General features: G+C 42.0%; 1 protein-coding gene across 2 annotated transcripts in view; it reads right to left on the bottom strand.

Annotated features, from left to right (window-relative positions):
- usp47 (ubiquitin specific peptidase 47) overlaps positions 1 to 26,061 on the bottom strand; it is a 184,091-nt gene extending 158,030 nt beyond the window's left edge. For both annotated transcript variants that reach the window (XM_072592475.1, XM_072592477.1), the window contains exon 1: positions 25,733 to 26,061. In XM_072592475.1, the coding sequence (XP_072448576.1) occupies positions 25,733 to 25,771 (39 nt within the window). In that variant the 5' untranslated portion in view covers positions 25,772 to 26,061. The remainder of the gene's footprint in view (positions 1 to 25,732) is intronic.
- Between the last annotated feature and the right edge of the window lie 437 nt (positions 26,062 to 26,498).

The following is a 26,498-nucleotide window of genomic DNA, read 5'->3' as shown; positions in this document are numbered from 1 at the left end:
CTCGATTAGCCAAATGAGGTGGGCGGGCACGATATTGCTCGACACGGTGGCTCAGTGGTTAGCACTGCTGCCTCATAGCACCAGGGACCGGGGTTCGATTCCAGCCTCGGGCAACTGTCTGTGTGGAGTTTGCACCTTCTCCCAGTGTCTGTGTGGGTTACCTCCAGGTGCGCCAGTTTCCACCCACATTCCAAAAGATGTGCAAGTCAGGTGAACTGGCCATGGGAAATTGCCCAGAGTGTTCAACGATGTGTAGGCTAGCTGGATTAAAAATGCAGGATGGGTCTGGCTGGGATGCTGTGCAGAGGGTCGATGTGGACACGATGGGCCAAATAATCTGCCTTCACACGATAAGGCTTCTATGAGTTGATTATTCAGTAAATTCATTTTCTCTGGGAGTTTTCTGTGAAGTCTGCCCCCCCATTCAGGAGACTACGCAGCAGCACACCGTGTGCGAGCTCCTGCAACCGCCCCCCCAACCCCAGCCCCTGCATGTGCCCACCCCCGTCCGCACCCAACCCCACCTGCACAGGACAATGTTGGAGAGATTACCTGGGGAAGGCGGGGGGGGGGGGGGGGGGGGGTGGAGGTTTAGGGTTCACCCATTTGTAGAACTCCAGGGAAAGTGTGGGAGGAGAGTCATGGAGTCATAGAGATGTACAGCACAGAAAGAGACCCTTCAGTCCAATTTGTCCATGCCAAGCAGATATCCCAACCCAATCTAGTCCCATCTGCCAGCACCTTGGCCCATATCCCTCCAAACCCCTCCTATTCATATACCCATCCAGATGCCTTTCAAATGTTGCAACTGTACCAGCCTCCACCACTTCCTCTGGCAGCTCATTCCATACATGTACCATCTTCTCCATGAAAAAGTTGCCCCTTAGGTTTCTTTTATACCTTTCCCCTCTCACCTAAACCTATGCACTCTAGTTCTGGACTCCCCAACCCCAGGGAAAAGACTGTCTATTTATTCTATCCATGCCCCTCACAATTTTGTAAACCTCTATAAAGGTCACCTCTCAGCCTCCGACACTCCAGGGAAAACAGCCCCAGCCTATTCAACCTCTCCCCATAGCTCAAATCCTCCAAACCTGGCAACATCCTTGTAAATCTTTTCTGAACCTTTTCACGTTTCACAACATCTTTCCAATAGGAAGGAGGCTAGAATTGCACGTAATTTTCTAACAGTGGCCTAGCCAATGTCCTGTACAGCCGCAAAATGATCTCCCAACTCCTGTACTCAATACTCTGACCAATAAAGGAAAGCATACCAAATGCCGCCTTCACTATCCTAACTACCTGCGAATCCACTTTCAAGGAGCTAAGAACCTGCACTCCAAGGTCTCTTTGTTCAGCAACACTCTCTAGGACCGTACCAATAAGTGGTCAAGTCCTGCTAAGATTTGCTTTCCCAAAATGCAGCACCTCGCATTTATCTAAATTAAACTCCATCTGCCACTCCTCAGCCCATTGGCCCATCTGGTCAAGATCCCGTTGTAATCTGAGATAACCTTCTTCACTGTCCACTACACCACCAATTTTGGTGTCATCTGCAAACTTACTAACTCTACCTCTTATGCTCACATCCAAATCATTTATATAAATGATGAAAAGTAGTGGACCCAACACCGATCCTTGTGGCACTCCACTGGTTACAGGCCTCCAGTCTGAAAAACAACCCTCCACCAACCCTCTGTCTTCTACCTTTGAGCCAGTTCTGTAACAAAATGGCTAGTTCTCCCTGTATTCTGTGAGATCTAACCTTGCTAACCAGTCCTCCATGGGGAACCTTGTTGAATGCCTTGCTGAAATCCACATAGATTACAACTTCTGCTCTCATCAATCCTCTTTGTCACTTCTTCAGAAACCTCAATCAAGTTTCTGAGACATTATTTCCCAAACACAAAGCCATGTTGACTACCCCTAAACAGTCCTTGCCTTTCCAAATACATGTACATCCTGTCCCTCAGGATTCCCTCCTGCAACTTGCCCACCACTGACATCAGGGTCACTGGTCTATGGTTCCCTGGCTTGTCCTTACCACCTTTGTTAAACAGGAGCACGTTAGCCAACCTCCAGTCTTCTGGCACCTCACCTATGACTATCAATGATACAAATCTCTCAGTGGGAGGCCCAGCAATCACTTCTCTAGCTTCCCCCAGAGTTCTAGGGTACACCTGATCAGGTCCTGGGGATTTATCCACTTTTATGCATTTCAAAACATCCAGCACTTCCTCCTCTCTAATATGGACATTTTTGAAGATGTCACCAAAGATTTCCCTACATTCTGTAATTTTCATGTCCTTTTCCATAGTAAATACTGACACAAAAAAACTCGTTTAGTACTTCCCCCATCTCCTGCAGCTCCACAGAGGCTGCCTTGCTGCTCTGAGAGGGGCCCTATTCTCTCCCTAGTTACCCTTTTGTCCTTAATATGTTTGTAAAAACCCTTTGGATTCTCCTTAATTCTGTTTGCCAAAGCTATCTCATGTCCCCTTTTTGCTTTCCTGATATTTCTCTTCAGTATACTCCTACTTCCTTTATCCTTTAAGGATTCACTCGATCTATCCTGTCTATACCTGACATATGCTTTTTCTTTTTCTTAACCAAATCCTCAATTTCTTTAGTTATCCAGCATTCCCTATACCTACCAGCTTTTCCTTTCACCCTAACAGGAACATACTTTCTCTGGATTCTCATTATCTCTTTTCAGAAGGGCTCCTATTTTCCAGCCTTTACCTGCAAACATGTGCGCCAATCAGCTTTTGAAAGCTCTTGCCTAATACCATTAAAATTAGCCTTCCTCCAATTTAGACCTTCACCTTTTAGATCTGGTATATCCACATATTCAATCAGAAAATTTTCTTGTACACACTTAAATTCCTCTCGATCTAAACCCTTAACACTGTGGCAGTCCCAATCTATGTTTGGAAAGTTAAAATCCCCAACCATAACCACCTTATGGATAACGGATAACTCCTTACAAATTTGTTTCTCAATTTCCCTCTGACTACTAGGGGGTCTATAATACAATCCCAATAAGGTGATCAGCTCTTTCTCATTTCCACCCAAATAACTTCCTTGGATGTATTTCCAGGAATATCCTCCCTAAGTACAGCTGTAATGCTATCCCTTATCAAAAACGCCATCCTCCATCCTTTCTTGCCTTTCTATCGTCCCTGTAGCATGTATCCTGGAACATTAAGCTGCCAGTCCTGTCCATCCCTGAGCCATGTTTCTGTAATTGCTATGATATCCCAGTCCCATGTTCCTAACCATGCTGAGTTCATCTGCCTTTCCTGTTAGGCCTCTTGCATTGAAATAAATGCAGTTTAACTTATCAGTCCTATCCTGTTCTCTGCTTTGTCCCTGCCTGCCCTGACTGTTTGACTTGCCTTTGTTCGCAACTGGACCAGTCTCACTATCTCCCTGGGTCCTACCCACTTACTAGTTTCAATTCTGCCAAGCAGCTCTAGCAAATCTCCCTGTCAGTATATTCGTCCCCTTCCAATTTAGGTGCAATCTGTCCTTCTTGTACAGGTCACTTCTACCCCTGAAGAGCTTCCAGTGATCCAAAATGTGAATCCTTTTCCCATACACCAGCTCCTCAACCATGCATTCATCTGTTCTATCTTCCAATTCCTGCCCTCACTAGCTCGTAACACCGGGACCAATCCAGATTTTAATACACTTGAGGATCTCGTTTTTAAATTCCTGCCTTACTCTCTGCAATCTCCCTTCAGAATCTCAACCTTTTCCCTTCCTATTTCGTTGGCTCCCATGTGTACAATGACCTCCTGCTGGCCCCTCTCCCCCTTAAGAACATTCTGCACCCTGAGACATCCTTGATCCTGGCATCAGGGAAGCAATACACTGCTCTGATTTTTCGTTGATGGCCACAGAAACATCTGTCTGTGCCTCGGACTAGAGAGTCCCCTAACACAATCGATCGCTTGGAACCCGATGTACCTTTCATTTCATTAGAGCCAGTCTCAAAGCCAGAAGCTTGGCTGTTCGTGCTATGCTCCCCTGAGAATCCATCACCACGACATTTTCCAAAACAGTGTACTTGCTTGAAATGAGGATAGCCACAGAAGACTCCTGCACTAGCTGCCTACCTCTCTTACCTTTCCTGGAGTTAACCCATCTTTATGACTAGATCGGAGACTTGCCCCTCTTCCTATAATTGCTGTCAATCACACCCGAAGTTCTTGTAAATTCCTCATTGCTTCTAACTGCCCCTCTAACCGATCCATTCGATCTGATAAGATTCGCAGCAAATGGCACTTATTGCAGATACAATAGTCAGTAACTTGTAAACTCTCCCTAAGCTCCCACATCCAACACATGCATATCACTCTACTAAGGGCCATTTTTGCTTCTTTCAATCTACTGACCCAGAAAATAGTACTGTCTGATTCCTCTACAAAACACTGCTCCAGGTTAAATTAATACTTATGGCTTATATTTTAAGTTTAATCAAGAGACGTAGCTCAAGAAAACATATAATCAAGAAAGAACTCATTCTACTCACTACTGCAGACTTATTTTAAGACAACGCTTAAAGCATCCACTTATCTGTTTCTGTGCTGTGACCTCTCCAAGCAGGTTCCTCCAAGATTAGCAGTGAATTTCACTGTTTGTTAATTTTCCCAGAGGCACTCCGATGTCCAGCAATACATGAACTCAACAGGAAAGGCAGGAACTGCTAACTGTCAGTTAGCAATGTGGGTTTCTCTCTCTCTCTCTACTGCAAACCTCACCATGCGCTTCCTTTGTCTGTTGTCACAAGTGCTGTTGCTTTGACATTTTTTTCCAACGTTCCAAAACAATGCCACAGCATATAAAACAGTAATTGCTGCTCCTGGAATTCAAGGAAATGACCTCCAACATCTAAAATACCTCAAAAAAGAAGCAGCTGTTACAGCCAGAAGTTTTTCCCATCCTCCATCTTGGATGACCCAGAATCAGGAGAGAGGGCAGGAGTTCAGTCATTTAGAGACGGTGCCTGGACAGTTCAGGACTGTTCTCGGCAGCATTTCAGTGAGCCGAGTTCATTTCTAATCATTGTACCTGTAAACAAAAGATGTCATCAAGGTTGAAACAGCTCTTTGATGTAATGTTTCTATTGGGACACTGAGATCCCTTTCCAATAACCCGAAATTCGGATAATCGATATTTGGACAATCGCGGTTCCTCTGTATTCCAATGAAAAGGAAGAACTGTAAGAAAAGGGGTAACCTGCCATGGGTGTCAAAGGAAATAAGAGAATCTATCAAATTGAAAGAGAAGGCATACGAAGTGGCCAAGATTGGGAAAACTTTAAAAGTCATCAGTAAGCCACAAAATGAGCCATAAATAAAAGAAAAAATGTCAGAAAACAAATTGCACAGAATATAAAGACAGATAGCACAAATTTCTATAAATATATAAAACCACCAAAAAAAAAGTGTGGCTGAAGCAAATCTTGGCCGAAGCATTGAATAGGTATTTTGTGTAAGTCTTCACAGTGGAGGACACGATTAACATGTCAGTAATTGACAAAGAGACAAAAGGTAGGTGAGGACCTGGAAGCAATCTTATTACAGAAGAGGTAGTTTCGGGCAAGCTAATGGAGCTAAGGATAGACAAATCTCCTGGCCCTGATAGACTGCATCCCAGGGTGGGATGGCAGGAGAAATAGCAAGTGCACTTATGGCAATGTTCCAAAATTTGCTGGATTCTGGGGCAATTCCAGCAGATTGGAAAACAGCAAATGTGACACCACTGTTTTAAAAAATGAGGTAGACAAAAGATGGCCAATTACAGGCCATTACAGCTTAACTTTTGTAGTGGGGAAGATGATTGAGTTTATTATCGAGGAAGAAAAAGCAAGGCATCTGGACAGAAATTGCTCAGCTGGGCAGATGCAGCGTGGGTACATGAAGGCAGGTCATGCTTAATTATCCTTTTGGAATTTATGAAGACAATATGAATGAGGTGCGCGAAGGGAACCCAGTAGGTGTGTTGTACCTAGATTTCCAAAAGGCCTTTGACAATAGACAACAGACAATAGGTGCAGGGGTAGGCCATTCAGTCCTTCGAGCCTGCACCACCATTCATTATGATCATGGCTGATCATCCTCAATCAGTATCCTGTTCCTACCTTATCTCCATAACCCTTGATTCCACTATCCTCGAGAGCTCTATCCAACTCTTTCTTAAACAAATACAGAGACTGGGTCTCCACTGCCTTCTGGGGCAGAGCATTCCACACACCCACCACTCTCTGGGTGAAGAAGTTTCTCCTCATCTCTACCCCTAAATGGTCTACCCCTTATTTTTAAGCTGTGTCCTCTGGTTCGGGACACCCATCAGTGTCCAATCCTTTAACAATCTTATACGTCTCAATCAGATCCCCTCTCAGTCTTCTAAACTCAAGGTATACAAACCCAGTCACTCAAATCTTTCAAAATAAGGTAGTCCCGCCATTCCAGGAATTGACCACGTAAACCTGCACTGCACTCCCTCAATAGCCAGAATGTCTTTCCTCAAATTTGGAGACCAGAACTGCACACAATATTCCAGGTGCGGTCTCACCAGGGGCCTGTACAGCTGCAGAAGAACCTCTTTGCTTCTATACTCAATCCCTCTTGTTATGAAGGCCAGCATGCTATTAGCTTTCTTCACTACCTGCTGTACCTGCATGCTTGCCTTCACTGACTGGTGTACAAGAACACCTAGATCTCTTTGTACTGCCCCCCTTACCTAACTTGACTCTGCCTTCCTGTTCTTGCCACCAAAGTGGATAACCGTACATTTATCCACATTAAACTGCATCTGTCCACTCACCTAACCTGTCCAGGTCATCCTCACATTTCACCCTGCTACCCAGCTTTGTATCATCAGCAAATTTGCTAATGTTACTACTAATACCATCTTCTAGATCATTAATATATATTGTAAAAAGCTGCGGTCCCAGCACGGATCCGTGCAGTACCCCACTGGTCACCGCCTGCCATTCCGAAAGGGAGCTGTTTATCACTACTCTTTGTTTCCTGTCAGCCAACCAATTTTCAATCCAAATCAGTTCTTTGCCCCCAATACCATGCGCCCTAAGTTTACTCACTAAATTAGGGCATAAGGTGCCACAGAAGAGGCTGCTGCATAAGATAAAGATGCATGGCATTACAGGCAAAGTATTACTATGTAAAGAAGATTGGTTGACTAACAGGAGGCAAAGAGTGGGAATAAATGAGTGTTACTCTGGTTGGCAAATCAGTAACTAGAGGTGTGCCTCAGGGATCGGTATTCTGACTGCAATTATTCACAATTTATACAGATGATTTGGAGTTGGGGACCACATGCAGTGTGTCAAAATTTGCAGATGACACTAAGATGAGTGGCAGAGCAAAGTGTTCAGAGGACTGTGAAACGTTTGCAGAGGAACATCGATACATTGAGTGAGTGGGCAAACATCTGGTAGATAGAATACAATGTTAATAAACGTGAAGTCATCCATTTTGGTAGGACTAACAGTAAAAAGGGCTATTACATGAATGGTTAAAAAGTTGCAGCACTCTGCTGTGCAGAGGCACCTGGGTGTCCTTTTGCATGAATCAAAGGGTTGGCCTGGAGGTACAAGTAATTAGGAAGGCAAATAGAATTTTGTCCTTCATTACCAAAGGATTGAGTTTAAAAACAGGAGGTGATGTTGGAGCTGTACAGGGTGCTGGTGAGGCCATACCTGGAGAACTGCATGCAGTTTTGGTCTCCTTACTTGAGAAAGGATGTACAGTGGAACCTCTATTATCCGAACGAGATGGGCGGGCACTATTTCCCTCGGATAGTCGATTTTTCGGTTAATTGATTAAATGCCTTTCCTTGGGGGCTCGGAGTGTTTAAAGTCTGCTCCCAGTTTAGGATACTGCAGAAGCACACAGCATGTGAGGCCCCGCCCCACCGCTCCCAAAACCTGTCCAACACCATCCCCTAACCCAGTGCAACACCGCACCCCCCCCCCCCCCCCCCCCCCCCCCAGGGCAGCTGGACTGGACACCAACAAGACTGCTGCTGCAGCTGCTTTTGTGGGGTAAGTCTCCAAACAGCGCACGCGCGCGCACACACAGACAGACAGACAGACACAACCTTTTACTGCAACTTATTGACAGGTTCCACCTTTGCCCTGTATAGGACAGTGTTAGAGACTGTATGTGGGGGGGGGCCTTGTAGAATTCCAGGGAAAATGTAGGGGAAAGAGAAAGAGGGCAGGCAGACAGACAGTCATTTGGAGACTGTGCCTGTTTAATCACTGTAACAAAAGACGCGATCACTGTTGGAAACAAGTCTTTGATGTAATGTTTCTATCGGGACCTCGATTTCTCCTTCGAATACTCCAACTTTTGGATAATTGGTATTCAGATAATCGTGGTTCCTCTGTACTGGAACTAGAGGGGGTACAGAGGAGATTCACTAGGTTGAATCTGGAGTTGAGGGGATTGACTTAGGAGGAGAGACTGTGTCGACTGGGATTACATTCATTGGAATTAAGAATTTGGGGGTGGGGGAGAAAAAGTCTTATAGGAACATTTAAAATTATGAGGGGAATATAAAAGATAGAAATAAAGAAATGGTCGTAGTAGTCTGGCTGTCAGTTCAGAAATGTTCTTGATGTATGGTAACATGGCTAGTCCTTTGGGTTGCGGCATGTCCTCATTCCGTTGTCTTTCCCTTAGGACTCACAACTGCAAACCAACAGCCACTCTCAGACAACAACAGGACAAAGGACCCTATACCCAGCATGAGCAAAACCAATGTAGTGTACAAAATCCCATGCAAAGACTGCACAAAACACTACATAGGACAAACAGGAAGACAGCTAATGATTCGTATCCATGAAAGCCAACTAACCACGAAATGACACGACCAGCTATCCTTAGTAGCCACACACGCAGATGACAAGCAACATGAATTCAACTGGGACAACACTACTATTATAGGACAAGCCAAACAGATAACAGCCAGAAAATTCCTGAAGGCATGTCACTCATGCACAGATTCTATCAACAAACACATCGACCTGGACCCAATATACCAGCCAATGCAACGGACAGCTGGAACTGACAACCGGAAGCGGCAGAGATAAACCACTATAAATACCGGAGGAAACAACACAGAAGCGCTTCACAGCAGGCTCCCAAACACTGAGGATGTCACCTAGACAGGGGGGAGGACGACGACATCTGCAACACAAATTCCCAGCTCGGCGAACAAAACCACAACAACTTCAGTAAACGTTTTTACAGTAAAGATAGACTTTTTTTTGAACAATAAAGGAATTAAGGGATACTGTGAGAGGGTGGGTAAGTGGAGCTGGGTCCACAAAAAGACTAGCCATGAACTTATTTAATGGCAGAGCAGGCTCAAAGGGCCAGATAGCCTACTCCTGCTCCTAGTTCTTATGTTGACAGACAGGAGGCTGGAGGAACACAGCAAGCCAGGCAGCATCACGAGGTGCAGAAGTCGACGGTCTGGGCGTAACGATTCTTCAGACGCCTAGTTCTTATGTTGGCAGTATGTGTAAACTAACTTAATGGTACACTTAACGGGGAGGGGAGCGAAAAATGGTTTCAGCTCTCTAGGTCATCAGTAAACCTACTGACTTGGCTCACTGCCCAAAACTAATGAGCAACCAGTGGCGATATATCACTTCAGTTGAACGTCCTACGCAGCACCATCGTGTCATTCAGCAGATTACAAGATTCTCTACCAATACAAGCCATCACCCTGAAAACACGAGTCATTTGTGGCCATCGAGACCAAAGCCAATTTACCTCATACATCCTGACTTGTTCATATACAAATTAAACTTTCCATATTTCAATGTCAACTAACCACTCATCATTGAAAGCATAATCTTATCCTGGGGTTTTCAGGAATTTGGATGCTCATCTCCATAAAAGGCCATCTCTGCCAAACATCAGGCACACAGATAAAAACATTTACACACCAAGAAAAGGGGTAATTCAAAGAGGTGTTTTGCATCTGCATGTAAAATGTTCTACCACTTAAAAAGTACCCCTATTTAAAATTGGCCATTAAAAACCACTACCTATTGTCCATGATCACAAAATACTTTTAAATTTCTTAAGTGAATTCTTCAATTTTGTTGATTTAGCAGAGGAGGATAATCTGCTAACTGATTGAAAAATAAAGGCAGGGAAAAAAGGGCCAATTTCTTTAAATCTGACAATCCCAAGCAAACTCCAGAAAATAATTTTGCTTTATTTCAGTTATCCACATAGAAATTTTTAGGGGAACTGATTATTCACTGGCCATTCCACATCTCAAAAAAAAATTAGGAAATTGGATCATACACACCCACAGAAGAAAACTAACATTCAACTGTGTTTTAAAAGGCCAGATACTATGGCCATAAATATCAAAAGCAAAACGTGAATGAGCACGTTTCATTGAAGCATGCAGAAACAAAGGACATTGAAAATATGAGTAGCCATTAAGGCTCTTCAGCCTGTTCCACCATTCAACTCAACAGCCTGCTCCTGCTTTTCCCACATATCCTCAATTCCAAGTGCAACATCCAACACCTTCTTTAAATCATACAAAGTTTTGCCCTTAACTGTTTTCTGTGGTAGCGAATCTTGCAGGCTCACCACTCGGACATTTCTCATCTCAGCCCTAAATGGTTTACCCCGTATCCTTAGACTGTGACCCCAGTTCTGGACTTGAATATCTGGATGTTTCTCATTCCTTTTAGCTTTGTTTCCTTTATTTCTGCTTTTTTTTCAATTCCAGTTTCATAATCAAGTATGTAACCAAGATGACACTGGTTATATCGGTGGAGGTGAGATGGTGCCAAAGATTGACAGCTTTTGGTCCAGCAGCAACGACTTGGCAAAAGGGATTCAGGCCTGGCCACCACACCCACAATGGAACACTTAACAAGACAGACAGACTGCAAAGCTGGACATTTTATTTATTCATTTTCCTTCCTTTATATTCTGTGTTTTGATTATTTTGTTTTATGAACTGGCTCCAGAGTGGCGACACTATACAACATTTTCACTGTATTTTCTAACAAGGTTCATGTGACAGTAAATATATCAAATCATTTCCCATCTTTGGGAAATCCTTCCTGCATTTGTCCTGTCTAGTCCTGTTAGAATTTTTGTAGGTTTCTATGAGAATCCCTTATTCTTAACTCCAGTGAGTATAATCCTAACTGATTCAACTTCCCCTTATATGACAGTCCTGCCAACAGTCTGGCAAACCTTTGCTGCATTCCCTCAATAGCTGCAATATTCTCCCTCAGATGATGAGACTAAAACTGCACATAATACTCCAGATGTGGCCTAATTGATGCCCTGTACACTTGCAGCAAGGCATCCTTGCTAACTTTCACAAATCCTCTTGCTATGAAAACCAACATACCATTAAACCTTCTTTATCACCTGCTGCACCTACATGCTTGCCTTCAACGACTGGTGTACAAAGAAACACAGGTCCCATTGCACATTTCCCGCTCTCAATTTATAGTTAATCATCTGCCGCCTTGCTTTTGCTACCAAAATGAATAAACTCATTTATTCATATGATACTGCATCTACCATGAATTTGTCCACTCAGTTTGTTCAAATCATATACACATTGGTTAGAAGATGTAGCACTTTCCTACAACAGCTGTCAGGATTGTCTGTGATTCATTTTTAATAAGTTTTGTTTGATTAACACATTCAACAGGCAGATTTGCCACAGCTTGCTACAATACCAAGATAACTCAAAACAAGAAAACACACCCACTTTAAGCAGTGGGAACCATGTACTGTATCAAAAGCACAAATGAGTAATCCCTACCAGAGGATGCAACTTGCCCTACAGATTTTGGTGAATCTGCAGAGCACGTTTAACATTGCAAGAGCGTATGGAAAGGTTTAATACAATATACTTGATTAAAACAACCAAATTTGTTTTGGGTGCATCACATTATAACATCACTACTTGTCTTACAAAAAAAAATCCCTTTAATTTTTTAATTACAAAAACTTCAGGTAATCATTAACTTATGGAACTTTAGACTTTTCTCTCAGATTGCGTCAAATACAGCACTGAATCACTGATTCCAGGCAGCAAAAACTTGACATAGTCAAGTTGTACATCAACTCAGAAAAACATTTGGCAAAGCTTTTCTTCCCAGTCCAAAGATATAGCACGTTGTGTGAATATCCAAGAGTGCTCTTTCCAACCGAAAGCAAAACAGCAAATCAGGAAGATTACATTTGTAAGATATTGTCACTAGGGTTTTGTTTTATGCAAATGTTCACATTTAATTTTAAAATTAAGTGTCAACCCAAGCTTTCAAATGACACTTCTTTAGCATTTACCAAGGCAAAATATTCTAATCACTTCAATTTTACATTTATCACAAAGTTATTAGGACAAGATGACTTAAAGCTTACCAAAGAGATAGGTTTTTTGAGTCATACAGCATGGAAACAGACCCTTCAGTCCAACCAGTCTATGCCAAACATAATCCCAAACTAATCTAGTCCCATGCCTCCTCTTGACCCATAACCCTTCAAACCTTTCCTATTCATGTATCTACTCAAATGTCTTTTAAATGCTGTAAGGTTATCTGCATCCACCACTTCCTCAGGAAGTTCATTCCACATGCAAACCACCCTTGTAAAAGGTTTGCCTCATTTCTTATTAAATCTCTCTCCTCTCACTTTAAAATGTGCTCCCTAGTCTTGAAATTCCTCATCTTAGGGAAAAGACTACTACCATTAGCTCTATTTACACCTCTCATTATTTTATGAACTTCTATCAGGTTGTTCCTAAAACTCCTACGCTCCAGTGAAAAAAAGTCCCAGATTTTATTAATAACTCAAAACTTCTTTGCTGGGCAACATCCTGGTAAATCTCTTCTGAACCCTCTCCAGCTTGATACTATCCTTCCTATAACTTAAAGAGCATTTTAAAGGAGGGAGAGGAATAGAAAGCCAACCTCATCGCAATCACTATAGTTACCATCTACCATGAGGACAAGAGCAGCAGAAATATGGGAACACCACCAGCAAGTTTTCCTTCAAGGCACTCATCATCCTGACTTGGAAATATATTACTGTTCGTCCAGTGTTGTTAGATCATAATCATTGAATTCCCTAACAGCACTGTGAGTCTACCTGCACCATATGGACTACAGTGGTTCAAAAAGGCAGCTCATTACCACTTTCTCAAGGTCAACTAGAGACGAGCTATAAATGCTGGCCCAGCATTGTGAAGTAAGAACAAAGAAAAACATCTAAATAACAATTTTCATTTGTATTTGGATAGGGTCACAGCATAAAACAAGGAAGCTGTAGTAAACCTTTACAAGACATTAGGTTAAATCCCAACTGAAGTTTTGTGTTCAATTCTGGGAACAAGAGGGTTTCTTTTCAAACTGCAGGCCTGTGAGCAGCAGTGTGCCACAAGAATCCGTTTTGGGGCCACTGCTTTTTGTCATTTATATAAATGATTTGGATGTGAACATAGGAGATATGGTTAGTACATTTCCAGATGACACCAAAAGTGGAGGTATCAGGTTGTTCCTAAACCTCCTACGCTCCAGTGAAAAAAAGTCCCAAATTTTATTAATAACTGTGGACAGCAAAGGAGGTTACCTCGGATTACAATGGGATCTTGATCAGATGGGCCAATGAGAAGAGGAGAGGCAGATGGAGCTGAATTTAGATAAATGCAAAGTGCTGCATTTTGGAAAGGCAAATCAGAGCAGAACTACACACTTAATGATAACATACTGGGGAGTGCTGCTGAACAAAAGAGACCTTGGAGTGTAGGTTCATAGTTCCTTGAACTCTCAGGTAGATAGGATAGTGAAGGCGGTGTTTGGTATGTTTGCCTTTATTGGTCAGAGCATTGAGTAAAGTAGTTGGAGGGTCATGTTGCAGCTGTACAGGACATTGGCTCGACCACTTTTGGAATACTGCGTGCAATTTGGTCTTCCTCCTATAGGAAGGATGTTGTGAAACTTTAAAGGGTTCAGAAAAGATTTCCAAAGATGTTGCCAGGGTTGGAGAGTTTGAGATGTAGGGAGAGGCTGAATAGGCTGGGGTTATTTTCCCTGGAGTATCGGAGGCTGAGGAGTGACCACATAAAGGTTTATAAAATCATGAGGGACGTGGACAGGGTAAATATATAAGGTCTTTTCCTTGGGGTTGGGAGTCCAAAACTAGACTACATAGGTTTAAGGTGAGAAGGTAAAGATAGAAAAGGCGCCCAAGGGGCAACATTTTCACAGAGGGTGGTGCATGCAAAAGTGATGGAGGCTGGTATAATTACAACATTTAAAAGGCAATAGGAAAAGTTTAAAGGGATTATGTGCCAAATACTGGCAAATGGGACTAGATTTATAGAGGATATCTGGTCAACATGGACAAGTTGGATCGAAAGGTCTGTTTCGATGTTGTATATCACTATGACTCTAATACAAGAGTTTAGGATCTGGGCAACCGCCAGAACAGAGCTGAAAACTGGTGATATGTAAGTGGCATACTTATCATGTTACTAATATGTAAAATTTTCATATTAAGGAATCAAATATTACATTTGTATGTAATCTTACAACCCGATAGAGAACATCAACAACTCTGGATGCAGTGATGCTAACATGCTAAATGACAACCTAATAGCACCTATCCAACAGCTTGCATTAAACATTTCCATCTTGTCAGTTTATGAAAGAGAACAATTTTTTTACAATAAATTTCTACAACAGTGGGAACAGAAATTATGTTCCAATAAACTTTGACATGTCAGAAAACACCAAGAACTTAGAAATGGCTGTACACCAGGCAAATTTCAGTGTCCTATCACTAATCCTAGCCTGAGGAAACATCTTCAGAATAAATATAGCATTGACCAGATTTGAGCTACTTACTGGACCTTTTTTCCAGCCACAACATGAAATTTGCAGCTTATAATCAGTGCTGCTATACCACAGTACTTTCTCACAAACAGTAGAGATATTATCAGCAGACCTGTTTCTCTTGGCATTGAATGTCAGACAAATGCTGGTCAGTTTACTAAGAGCATTGCCAGGTTGCTTCCAGTGATACTAAAGGAACTTTTACAACCACCTGAATTGTCAAACTGATCATCGGAAAGCCAGCAACTCAAACAATAGACAACTTGTCTCAGAACTATACTGCAATACCATCCTAGATGGAGTCTTCAAATTCATCAAGTGAGCTTGACCCAAAATTTAATTTAAACAAGTGTTAAGCTCCAACACTTCCATTAATTGATGGGTTGAGCTTTTCTTAATTTTGGAAAGGGAGGAGGGGGAGCGCAAGAGAAGAGGGAGATAGAGGGACAAGTAAGCAAGAATGAAAGAATAAGGCAAATGATCTGTATTGAACATGTAGCAATGCCAACTTCAGATCAAAATTAAGAACATAAGAAAAAGGTAGTAATTCAGCCATCAAACTTGGCTGTGTTACTCATAAGATAATGTCTCACATAATTGTGGCCTTAACTTGATTTTCCAATCATTCTTCATTTTTGGTTCCCTTATACTGTAAATCAAAAACACAATTCAGCATTAAATATATTCAAGGGCCCAATCCCCATCGCTCTATCGGGTAGTGAACTCCAGGGATGAACAATCCCAAAATGAGTTGTTCTTCTTCACTGTCTTAAAATGACAAACATTTTAATACTAAAATTACTTTTCCTAGTTTCAAATTCCTCCAGGAGGGAAAATATCCTGTCAGCATCTGTTAAGCTACCTCAGAATCTTGTGTTCTAATAAAATTACCTCCAATCCTTCTAAATTGTAATGAATGCTGGCAAAACTCTGTTCACCCTTAACTTAAAGAACTCCTTCATCAGAAGAACCGAAGTCTATTGTTCAGTAATCTTACTTTTACATACTAACTACAGGCTCGGTGCAAGAATGGGGAGAAAAAAAAAAGAGTAAATGTATATTGGAAACAATTTGTAGAGCATGAATAGGGGTATGGCCACATAACATAACCTGAAAAAGGAAGTTGCAGGTTTTTTGACTCAAGAATATTGCTACAATGTCACTGAGGCTCGAGTGTGAGGCAATAAATAATTTGCTGATAGTATTGATAAGAAATATTACAAATGGTGCAAGTGAGTTTCAGAGAGACATTTTGATTTGAGTGACAGAGCAGAATCAAGGATCATTGATAAATTCAAAAGACAATTCATCAGAATAACCCAGAGTGGTCAGAATGTGGAACGTGCCACCATAGGGAGCAATTCAAGTGAATAGCAGAAATGCATTTCAGGGAAAACTACATAAATACAAAAGCATTCTGATAGGCAGAGGAAGAAGGGTGATGAGAAAATTTGTGTGGAACATAAACATTAGAATGGATTGGTTGGAAACATCCATAAACATGTATCTGATGAAAACATAACCCTGGCACGTCAAACCTCATGGCAAAATTATTTTCATTGTCAAATCTTCCATAAAAATGACCATCCCCTTTATGCATCATACTTTTGTGTTCTTTCTCTAGTTTTCAGATCAAACATGAAGTTCTTTCTGAGCCCAATCATTATATCATTTTTAAAATGGGGAAGCCAAAACTGCATGATTTCCACATAGTGTTGGATTTCATCATCTTTCACACAGCTTAGTATATGGTATTGTATTGTTTTATTCCAAGCTGTCAACAGCTGATCCCTGCTATACAGATTCATATACTTAGCCATTTATTTCCTTAGTATCTCTTTACAGTTTTTGGATGATCTTACATTTATACTGCACACGAAAATATCTTCACAGTAAGATGGCAATTGCATTACACCTAAACATTTACTATAAAAGCAGCTTTGACCCCAAAATACTGAAAGATCAGAAATTATCTACATTAATTATTACACAAATTTACATTTTGCTCCTGCAAAATATTAGCAAATATTTTGAGGGGTACTTTTTCTAATTTCACTATTTTGCTTCAGATAACTTCCCACTTGGCAGCAAATGGAATAGAGTGTCAAATAGAAGATCATATTTCACTTACTCTCATAACTCCTCAACATTAACAGTATTTTCACAACTAGCACACACCACTATGAATGTTATCATTTCTGATCAACATAAACAACAGAAGAAATATGATCAAATTTTAACTGCCCTGGTTCTGCAAGACTTTGCTATCACATTCTCCATGTGTTACTGATAGCTAATAAACGGAACAAGTTATAGTATCTGTTAAATTTAGAGTTTGCGGCACATTTCTTTTCCACTGCAACTATCACCAACAGAATGTATATAATGAAACTCCACCTTCACATAGCTTGTTACAGACAGTCTTTTCCCAGTGGATTACAACATCAGTGCATCAAAAGTTTGTATCTACACAGTTAGCTTTTTTTTTGCTTTTGTGCACTATTTTGCTTATTTCCCCATACTTCTGGACAGCAGCAATACGCAAAAAAAGAGCCAAATGACTTGAGCTCTCTGCACAAAGTGTCTCCAGCAGTTATGTACTGTGCCTCCTGGTGACAACATCTGGAACTCAACAGTTTTTAGCCCTCTTATTTAAGGGAAGATACCCAGGTAGTTCTCCTATAATGCCGTAGTTGCATTCCAGCGAAACCTCACTTAATAGAAAACCATTGGACCTGTGGGAAAAGTGGGGTTTCGGGACTGACCAGTTTTTTTTAAAAATCGCCTATTTTCGATCAAAAATCACCTAAAGGTCTCATGCAAAGTACAGCACAGCCTGAATGAAGGTTCAAATCATACTTATTAATGAAACAAAAGTAAATTTAACACAGTACGTTTAAAAAATGTACGAAAGCTGCTCTCTATATGGCATCTCTCTCAGAAAGCTGTTCTGTCGGCAGCTGACATCGGTACATGTGCAGAACGGCACAAAGTTTGATGCTGATATCGCACATGCACAGAAAGGGGCAGAGACTTGAAGCAGACACCGCGCACGCACAGAACCACGCAGAGACTTTGAGGCATGCGCAGAACTGCACAATAACTGTCACCAATGTTGCACATGCACAGTACACTAAGAACATCAGCGCATGTGCAAAACGGTACAGAGATACTGGCGTACACATTGACCAACTATCGAACCCAATTCCCGCTGAAATCGCACTATTGCCAACAGCGGTACGCGTTATCCAAAACACTGCTCCCTAATTCTTCAGTGACACTATAGTCAAATCGCACTGCCAAAACGTGCGTTATCCCAGATTGTGACTTAATTGGAGGTAGTTCAGGGGAGGATCACTAGGAGGATCGTCGGTAACTGTCTCATGAGCACAGGTTAAACAGGTTAAGACTCTACCCACTAAAGTTGACTTCATTGAAACATAGAATTTTTAAGGGATCTGACACAGTAAATGCTAAGATGCTTTCCCTCATGGGAAAATATAGAATAAGAGGGCAGAGTCACAGAATAAAGGGGTGCCAATTTAAGATTGAAATGAGGAATTGCCTCTTGCAGAGGGTTGAGTGGCTTTGGAATTCCCTCCCAGAGACAGCAGTAGGGCAGAGTCCTTGTTTATATTTAAGGTTAAGACAGGTTCTTGATCAGTAGGGAAACAGGCAGGAAAGTGAATGTGAGGAATGTCGGTTCAGACATGATCCCACTGAATGGCTAAGCAGACTTGACGGGCAGAACAATTCGTATAATTTTACAATGAAACCAGTAGCTTGCAGTCCAGAGAGGCAGAGAAGAGGTTCGGCCTCCGGATGTGCAGTGATTCAGATTCACAATGTTACATGGCCATATCCCTGTTCATGTGGGCATATCCTATTCAATCAAACTTCCAGCCGTGACAATAACTCCACTGTGTTGTGGATATATCAGAAAATGTGAAGGTTAAAAGGAGTAAACCTCGTCAAAAAATCTGAAGCAGAGGTCAAAATTAAACTGATTTCTAAGTACATAATTTTTCTGTCAATTTCTGTAAAGCTACCACCCTTTCCACTGGCTTCTTTGTATCCCAAGGACTCATCAAGTCAAGAAGAGGAACCTAATGCTTGAGCAGCCCAGGGTCTGCACAAATCACATCAGACAAGCTACTCCACTCAACACAGGGGACAAGAGTTAAGTGATAAACCCAATTTGATTGCCTTAGAGAACAGATACTACATTCTCTTGACAGTGGGAGGGATCCCCACTTCCTACTAGTTAGTCAGCACCCAGCCCAAGGGACTTGTAAGGTGCTAATGTGCCACAGTCCACCTGCTTCAATAGGTGATTGCAATTTAGAGTTGCAATCTGCTCAACATGTCATCAGAATTCATTGCACCAGATAAACAAACAAACAAATAAGGTAGATGGTAATTCTTCAATGAGAAGCTAGTACGTGAGGACCATCTGCGCAGGACTGGTAGAAAACTTGTAATAGATCAATATCATTGTACAATAATTGTCGTCAACATAAAACTTGATAGGCTGAACTTCCACACAATATTCTTAAATGAGATCCCACTACCAAAAAAAAATTGTTCTGGCAGGGTAAAGTTAATTGTAAATGTTTAACAAGCGCTGATCTTCACTAAGAAAATTGTTTTACTTTACGATACAATTCCTCACTCACATGGTTCAGATCACATTGCATGCATCTGCCTCTCAACTTAAAAAGGGTCAGATAATCTCCTGATTGTATACACTTAACACCATGCTTGGCTCTAGAGATAAGAGACCATCCTTTGAAGAACTTAACTGTGTTATTAGCAGAATTCCAAGTGGGATATTTCAGAACTAGAGTTGGCATGGACAAACAGAAAAGTCTCAAAAAACTCTTGCCTCAGATATCATGTCCTGGGAAAAATAAATAGTAATAGACTGAGTCCTTTTGACCTTTGCTTCTACCAGAATGAACATATACTTTCAGAACAAATCAAACCAAGAGGTGTTATGGACACACCGAGGATTAAGGCATTGGCATCAGCCAAATATGATCACCAGGTCTGACTCTCTAAACAGCATTCTCAACACATATACAGCTACCACAGTACTGACTGCGAAATAATTGACTCGCTGATATGTGCTGAGATGAAATATTGTTAACATATCGATGTAAGGACATCAAAACCTTTTGAGATTCGCCATAGAGTGAAACAGAGCTGTGTTGTAGCATCAACACACTTTGGCATATTCTTTCCTTGCTGTTGTCATATGCCTTGAAGTCACGACAGAGGGTATAACTATGTAGCAGAACAGATGGAAGGCTTTTCAGCCTTGCTCAACTAAGGTTCAAGCCAAATCTGTACTATGTGATCATCAGAAAGTTCTTCAAGTTGATGGTGCTGCACTAGCATTCAGAGGAACACATGCTGCAACAAATGCAGAGGCTCATAGGAGCTTTTCAAATAGCAACATAACAAATGTCATGATCCAGGGTTCAGCCATACTATCATCTATCAGTATTGAAAATGTGATACTAAAGTTGCTGATATGTCAGCTCCACAAACACTAGCAATCTGTGACTCGTTTATTGAAAAAGCTGCAGTTGTTATGTCCAATCCAAGTAAAAGTGTGGAACACAGCAACTGGATTGAACACCAAACGGTGAATCTACCAAGCCTGCATCCTCAGAGTACTCCTTCATAGTAATAAGGACTGGATAACATTTGCTGGGCAGGAGAAAAGGTTATAGTTTCCACCTGCACCTGTCTATGACATATACACACCATCTCTAGGTCATGATCACCAACTCAGAGGTTTTGCAGTGCAATAATTCAACAATGTACAGTTGTTGCTAAGTCAAACACATCTTCACTGGCTCACCCATGATCATCAGATGAATGACAACCATATACCCAGACACCTCCTGTATAGTGCATTGATAAATGGGTCAAAACCTTCTAGGCATCCATAACTCTATTATAAGATCATCTACAAGTGAGTTATGTAAATGCAGATAGACACTGACAACTGGGAGACATTCATTGATGGCTGTGACATCTGGAGGCTAACTGGAAGGGCAGTGGAAGAGGCGAGCAGAAACTAAAACCTCAGCTGGTTGCGAAGATGGCCAGAGAAGAGATGCCAGTGAAATATCAATCGCCTGAGTCTAGCGCCTTCCACTGCAATTAATGCAGGGACTGCGACAAAAATGGGGCCCTCAGCAACATTAGTAGACCACAACAGGGAAAGCTTTTATCTTACAAGATGGAAGGTTACCAACACAAAAATAATTAACCTGAACTTTAAAACTGAACTATTAAAACAAAACAACTGGGAGAATGCGTGGACATAAAATAACCGGTCCGGGTCTAAAATTAACTTTCAACATCACTACTAGCATCCCAGCAATAAGCAGAATTGGGTTGAATTACATCAAAAGAAAAATCAATTGAGTTTTCAAACAGAGATGGTTACTTATTAAATTGACCCGCAATCACTGTTAAGGGCTTCTAGCCTATTAACTAGCTTATGCAGTCAATACTAAATGCTGCATATTAACCAAACACAAAAAGAAATAGTGCAATAATGTAAAACATTTCAATCTTTTGCTCAGAATGAAGCTGAGGCAGCAAACATTAACAGGTTGATAAACTGAGATAACTTTTATAAGTTCATAAACTTAATAAAGGAAAAGTTAGATAAGCATATAAAAGAGAAATAGACTTGTGAAATGTCACAAGGAACATCCAGACAAAAACAATTCTTTGTACTTTGAAACACCTAAAGGTAGAAGTATAATTAAAACTATTAGAGGCAGAATTTTAATCGATAGATTGATTATTCCAAACTGCCTTAAAATCCAAATGTCACGAATAACATCAACACAAACAGCATGCTGGCATGGAATGCAATGCATTAATTAAAAAAGTACAGCATGTTAAATCACATTGAGAGTTTCTTCTATTCAAAATGTTGAATCTATAAAGGCGGCATTATAGTACACAAACCATTCAGCAATAAACCGAATTAATTTGCTCATTAAGCTTCAAGGATACAAAAGTTTAATCAATATACAAAAGGGGCGAAATTTAGAAATTGAGAGATTTAATCAACACACAATGAACACTGAGAATTTCAAACTTGAAGTATAAAAATGTAAATAGTTTATCCTTATGCTAACCTCAAAAAACAACATTTGCAGTTGTCAACATTTATTTGGAATGACAAATATTTTTGAACTTTAGCTACAATTTCAGTTTAACAGCAGGCTAAAGCAACAGTATGAGTATTAATCTCTCCAAAGGATGCATTGTCCAGCTAATATTAGAGAAAAATGTGATAGTTCCCCAAGAAAACAAAATCAGAAATTCCTGGAGAAACTCAGCAAGTCTGACAGTATCCAGACAGAAAAGAGTTAACATTTCAAGTCCAGTGACCCTTAGCACACACGGTGTCATGAGGAGATGGCCGACTGGCTCCTGCCGACACAGACCGTATTTCAGATTTTGTATTAGCAACATCTTGCTTTAACCATTAACTACAATCTACGGAGGAACCTCGATTATCTGAATATCAATTATCTGAACGTCGGATTATCCGAAGGGGATCTCAAGGTCCCAATAGAAACATTACGTCAAAGAACTGTTTCACCCCGATCGCATCCTTTGTTTGCCGGTACAATAATTAGAAACGGACTTGGCTCACTGAAATGCTGCTGAGAACAGTCCTGGACAGTCCAGGCACCGTCTCTAAATGACTGACCTCCCACCCTCCCTCTCTCCCCACACTCTCTCCTGGAGTTCTACACCAGGGTGAAGACGGCATGGGGGGTGGGGTCAAGGATGGACGGGTGGGGGGGGTAGTGTGGGGTTGGGGCCAGACGGGTATTGGAGGCAGGTGGTGGTGGGAAGATAGGAGCGGACAGGCTGGGAAGGAGGCGGTTGGGGGGACGTCTCACGTGTAGTGTGCTTTTACCTAGTTTCCTGAACGGGCAGCAGACTTCATAGAAAACTCCCAGCCCCAGAGGAAATCAATTAATCGAATAATTAAGTATCCAAGCAAAATAGTGCCCACCCATCTCTTTTGGATAATCGAGGTTCCTCTGTACACAGAAGATGGATAATTGCCCCACTCCCCCAAAGCAGGCAAAAAAGTATTAACTGCAAGTACACAATGTAATCACATTCTGAGGGGTTAGTTCTATCTAATCAGCATATTCCCAGAGTTGGGATTGAAGTTACAGACAGTGAACAACAACTTTTCTTACACAATCATACGTCTAAACTGTTTCTGATTCAAGTATTTGGAGATGGGGAAAACAGCATTCACAGTGGGCCAAATAGCCTATATTTGCATAACTTCAGACGAGCTATAAATAGCTCAAACAGAAGGCTGCTTTATGTCATTTGTTCATGCAGCCAGATTCCTATTTACTGACAGGCTACAGCATATAGAATGGTGAGTTGCTATTTATCTGTTATCCGTGGTGACCAGGAGGGAACAGAAATCACCAGATGGGGAGTGATAGATCAATATACCATGTGTTGTAATGTAGTGAGAGGATGCTGGTTTTATTAGGACAGTATCCCTTCTAGGTCTTCTCAATCTCAAAAATTAGCAAAATGTATCAGCAGAACACAAAATCAATAAATGAAAATGGAGTAAATGTGGATGCAGCTGGTGACAAAGAATTCTTGGCACATGTATTTTCAATGATGATTCAGCAAGAGAGCTGCAGTTGCTGTCCTTGATTTGAAGTCTTGCAAAATGAAAAAATATATTTGACTAAGAAAGTGGAAGTCTGCATGTAAGAATTAGTACTTAATTCTGAAGTTATGAAGCAAATATCTGCAAACAGTACACAATGGAACAAGTGATTTGTGCAGATAAAGAATGAGGCTGCTGATTAACACAAAACATCAAGTGTTTGAACACCACAGAGCTTGCACCACATTATCTGTTATAGTGTCAATATGACAAGAAATAAACTATACCAAAATTTTTAATCAACAGCACTTTACACCATTCTAAGGAATACAATTCAGGAGCATTAGCAATGGCTCAACAAGTAGCACAACAAGAAAAACACATGGTAAACTCACATATACACCAATAACACCACAAACCAATGGGAACAAAAATGAAACACACTGCAGTTTAATTCAAGCAAATGCATCCAAAGCTGCTAACAGACAATCATCATTTGACATAAGGGATCCCCGATATGTCAAGAGCCTGTGCTGCCTCAACACCCCTCAGAACAAAGTACACTGAGGAATGCAAGTTGCATCAGACTCCACTCTCTTGGCTTTAGATATAAACACACATATCCATAGGGAGAAACAGATACAGTAGCATTCCACTTTGTAACAGTGCTTATCGCAGCACAATAGTCACATTCCACATGTGGAGAAAGTCCAGTTACCCTTAAAATTTGTGTCTTCAAAAGAATAGAGTAACTCAGCTCATGAATGCCAATACCATGGGCTATAGCATAGCCCTCAACTGTCCAAGGTAGTCAGTCCACCAGACACTCAAGGTGAGCAGTGTAACAACCTCAATAACCAAGACAGCAACACAGCCGCCACCCCCACCTCTTGAGAACCCCTGTAATTCTGAGGGACAACTGGAGAGAAACCCCCAACTAACTGGAAGCAGCACAGCCACTGCTCTATACCAAAAGGTCACTGCACAGCTTTTCTCCCTTCAAACAATTAGGAGCAGCACATCCAAATACAGAGAGAAACCTATCCTCCATCTAATATATAAACAATAGAAACAGGGTAACTACTTCTAGTCATCTGAGAGAACAGTGGAGCTCATCTCACATCTGGAGTGAACAAGGAAGTTCCACTCACGGGCAACAGTTTCGCTCTCAAGGAGAATGGCATAACCTGACAAAGAGCAGCGAAGTTAGCAGTATATAAATACAGGCAGATGCAGCAAAGACTACCCCACAACACTACACCCACAAGACTAGGGAACAGTATAGGACCCAACACATCGGCAGGGGAGTAATTTTTTTAGATTAGATTACTTAGTGTGGAAACAAGCCCTTCGGCCCAACAAGTCCACACCGACCCACCAAAACGCAACCCACCCAGACCCATTCCCCTACATTTACCCCTTCACCTAACACTACGAGCAATTTAGCACGGGCAATTTAGCATGGCCAATTCACCAGTAATGGTATACAACAGCAGAGACCCAGCCTATAACAGTAGGCAGCAGCATAGACATACCCCCACGTTGAGGCAAAGCAACGTAACTACTACAATTCTAGAAGTAACAACATCAGCTCCCACTACCTCCATCCCTAAATCAAGGGGACCAGCATCAGGACACTATCGCTCCAAATCAGTCAGAAATGTCAACTGCCCTTCCCAACCAAATCCACGAGAATGAGCATCAGCTCCTGCACCCTAAAGCATTACTGAACTCCTATTCTAAATCCACAGGAAGCAATGTCAGCAATTCCTGCCCCCCCCCCCCGTCACCCCAGATCGAAACGTCCCGATCCCACTGTAATAAGAGGCAGCGTTGATTCCCCCTTCCACCCATAGGTATCCTTACTCTAATTTCTGCGGACAACAGAACCTCTCTCCCCGACCAAGGAGGTGGTGGGTGACATTTGTGACCTACGCTGCCCGACTTCCAAGCCAGCTAAGGCGCTGGGTGGTGGAAGAATAGCAGCAGGTGCGAGACATCTCCCCTCGCCAACACAAGCCTTCAGCATTTATATAGTGCCTTGAAGACAGTGAAACATCACCCACTCCCCGCCGCAAGCTGCTTTGCAACAGCTGTCAGGGCCTCACCTCTGTGGGTAGCAGTTGGTTCTCCTCACTGGGCACCATGTCTTGGAGAAGGAGAAGAGGTTCGAGGGGGAAGGGGTGAGGGAGGGGAAGGGAGGGTAGAAGGGGGAGAACAGGCAGGGGAAGAGGGGGCGGCCGAGCCGGGCTTCTCAGGACGGACACATCATTTCGGAACTCAGGCTGCCGGCAGAGGTGGGGTTTAAACTGAACCAGAACGCACCAAGTGTCCCTCACGGTGGGATACGAGAGAGCAGTGGGCCCGTCCTGCTTGCTTCCTTCACTAACTCACTCTCAGTCAGTCAGGGCGCCCGGGCAACAACCAAAATGGCGGATGCGGGCCTCTACGCGCAGCGTCCGCCGCTAGGCATCACCAACGTCATCACGCTCCCACACGCCCCGCCCTCTACGCACGCCCCAGCCTTCACAGCAACTTCCAGTGCCAGGTGGCAGCAGAGGCGCTGTCTCTACAGGGTTCACTATCAGGAAGCATGACTTTGCAAATGGGGAAATGTGCAGTGGTGGTAGGAGTGGACGCAAGTTTTTGCGCAGAGGGAAATGCATTAATGGTGAATGGTAGCACTCCTGGTGCCAGGTTCTTTTACATTTTGGGTAATGACACTCAGCTATGCCACACCATATCCCAGCAGACCCTCTAGTACTGGGCAAGCAGAAATTGCATCCAATTAAATACTAGAATGGCCCATCTCACAAATGCTGTTTTCGTGCCATCAACTTTGGTATTATGCCATTAAATATTAATTTCCTCAAG

Source organism: Chiloscyllium punctatum, chromosome 22, assembly GCF_047496795.1.
Source record: "Chiloscyllium punctatum isolate Juve2018m chromosome 22, sChiPun1.3, whole genome shotgun sequence".
In the NCBI taxonomy this organism is placed as follows: Eukaryota; Metazoa; Chordata; class Chondrichthyes; order Orectolobiformes; family Hemiscylliidae; genus Chiloscyllium; species Chiloscyllium punctatum.
This window is presented reverse-complemented; position numbering and strand designations above follow the sequence as displayed.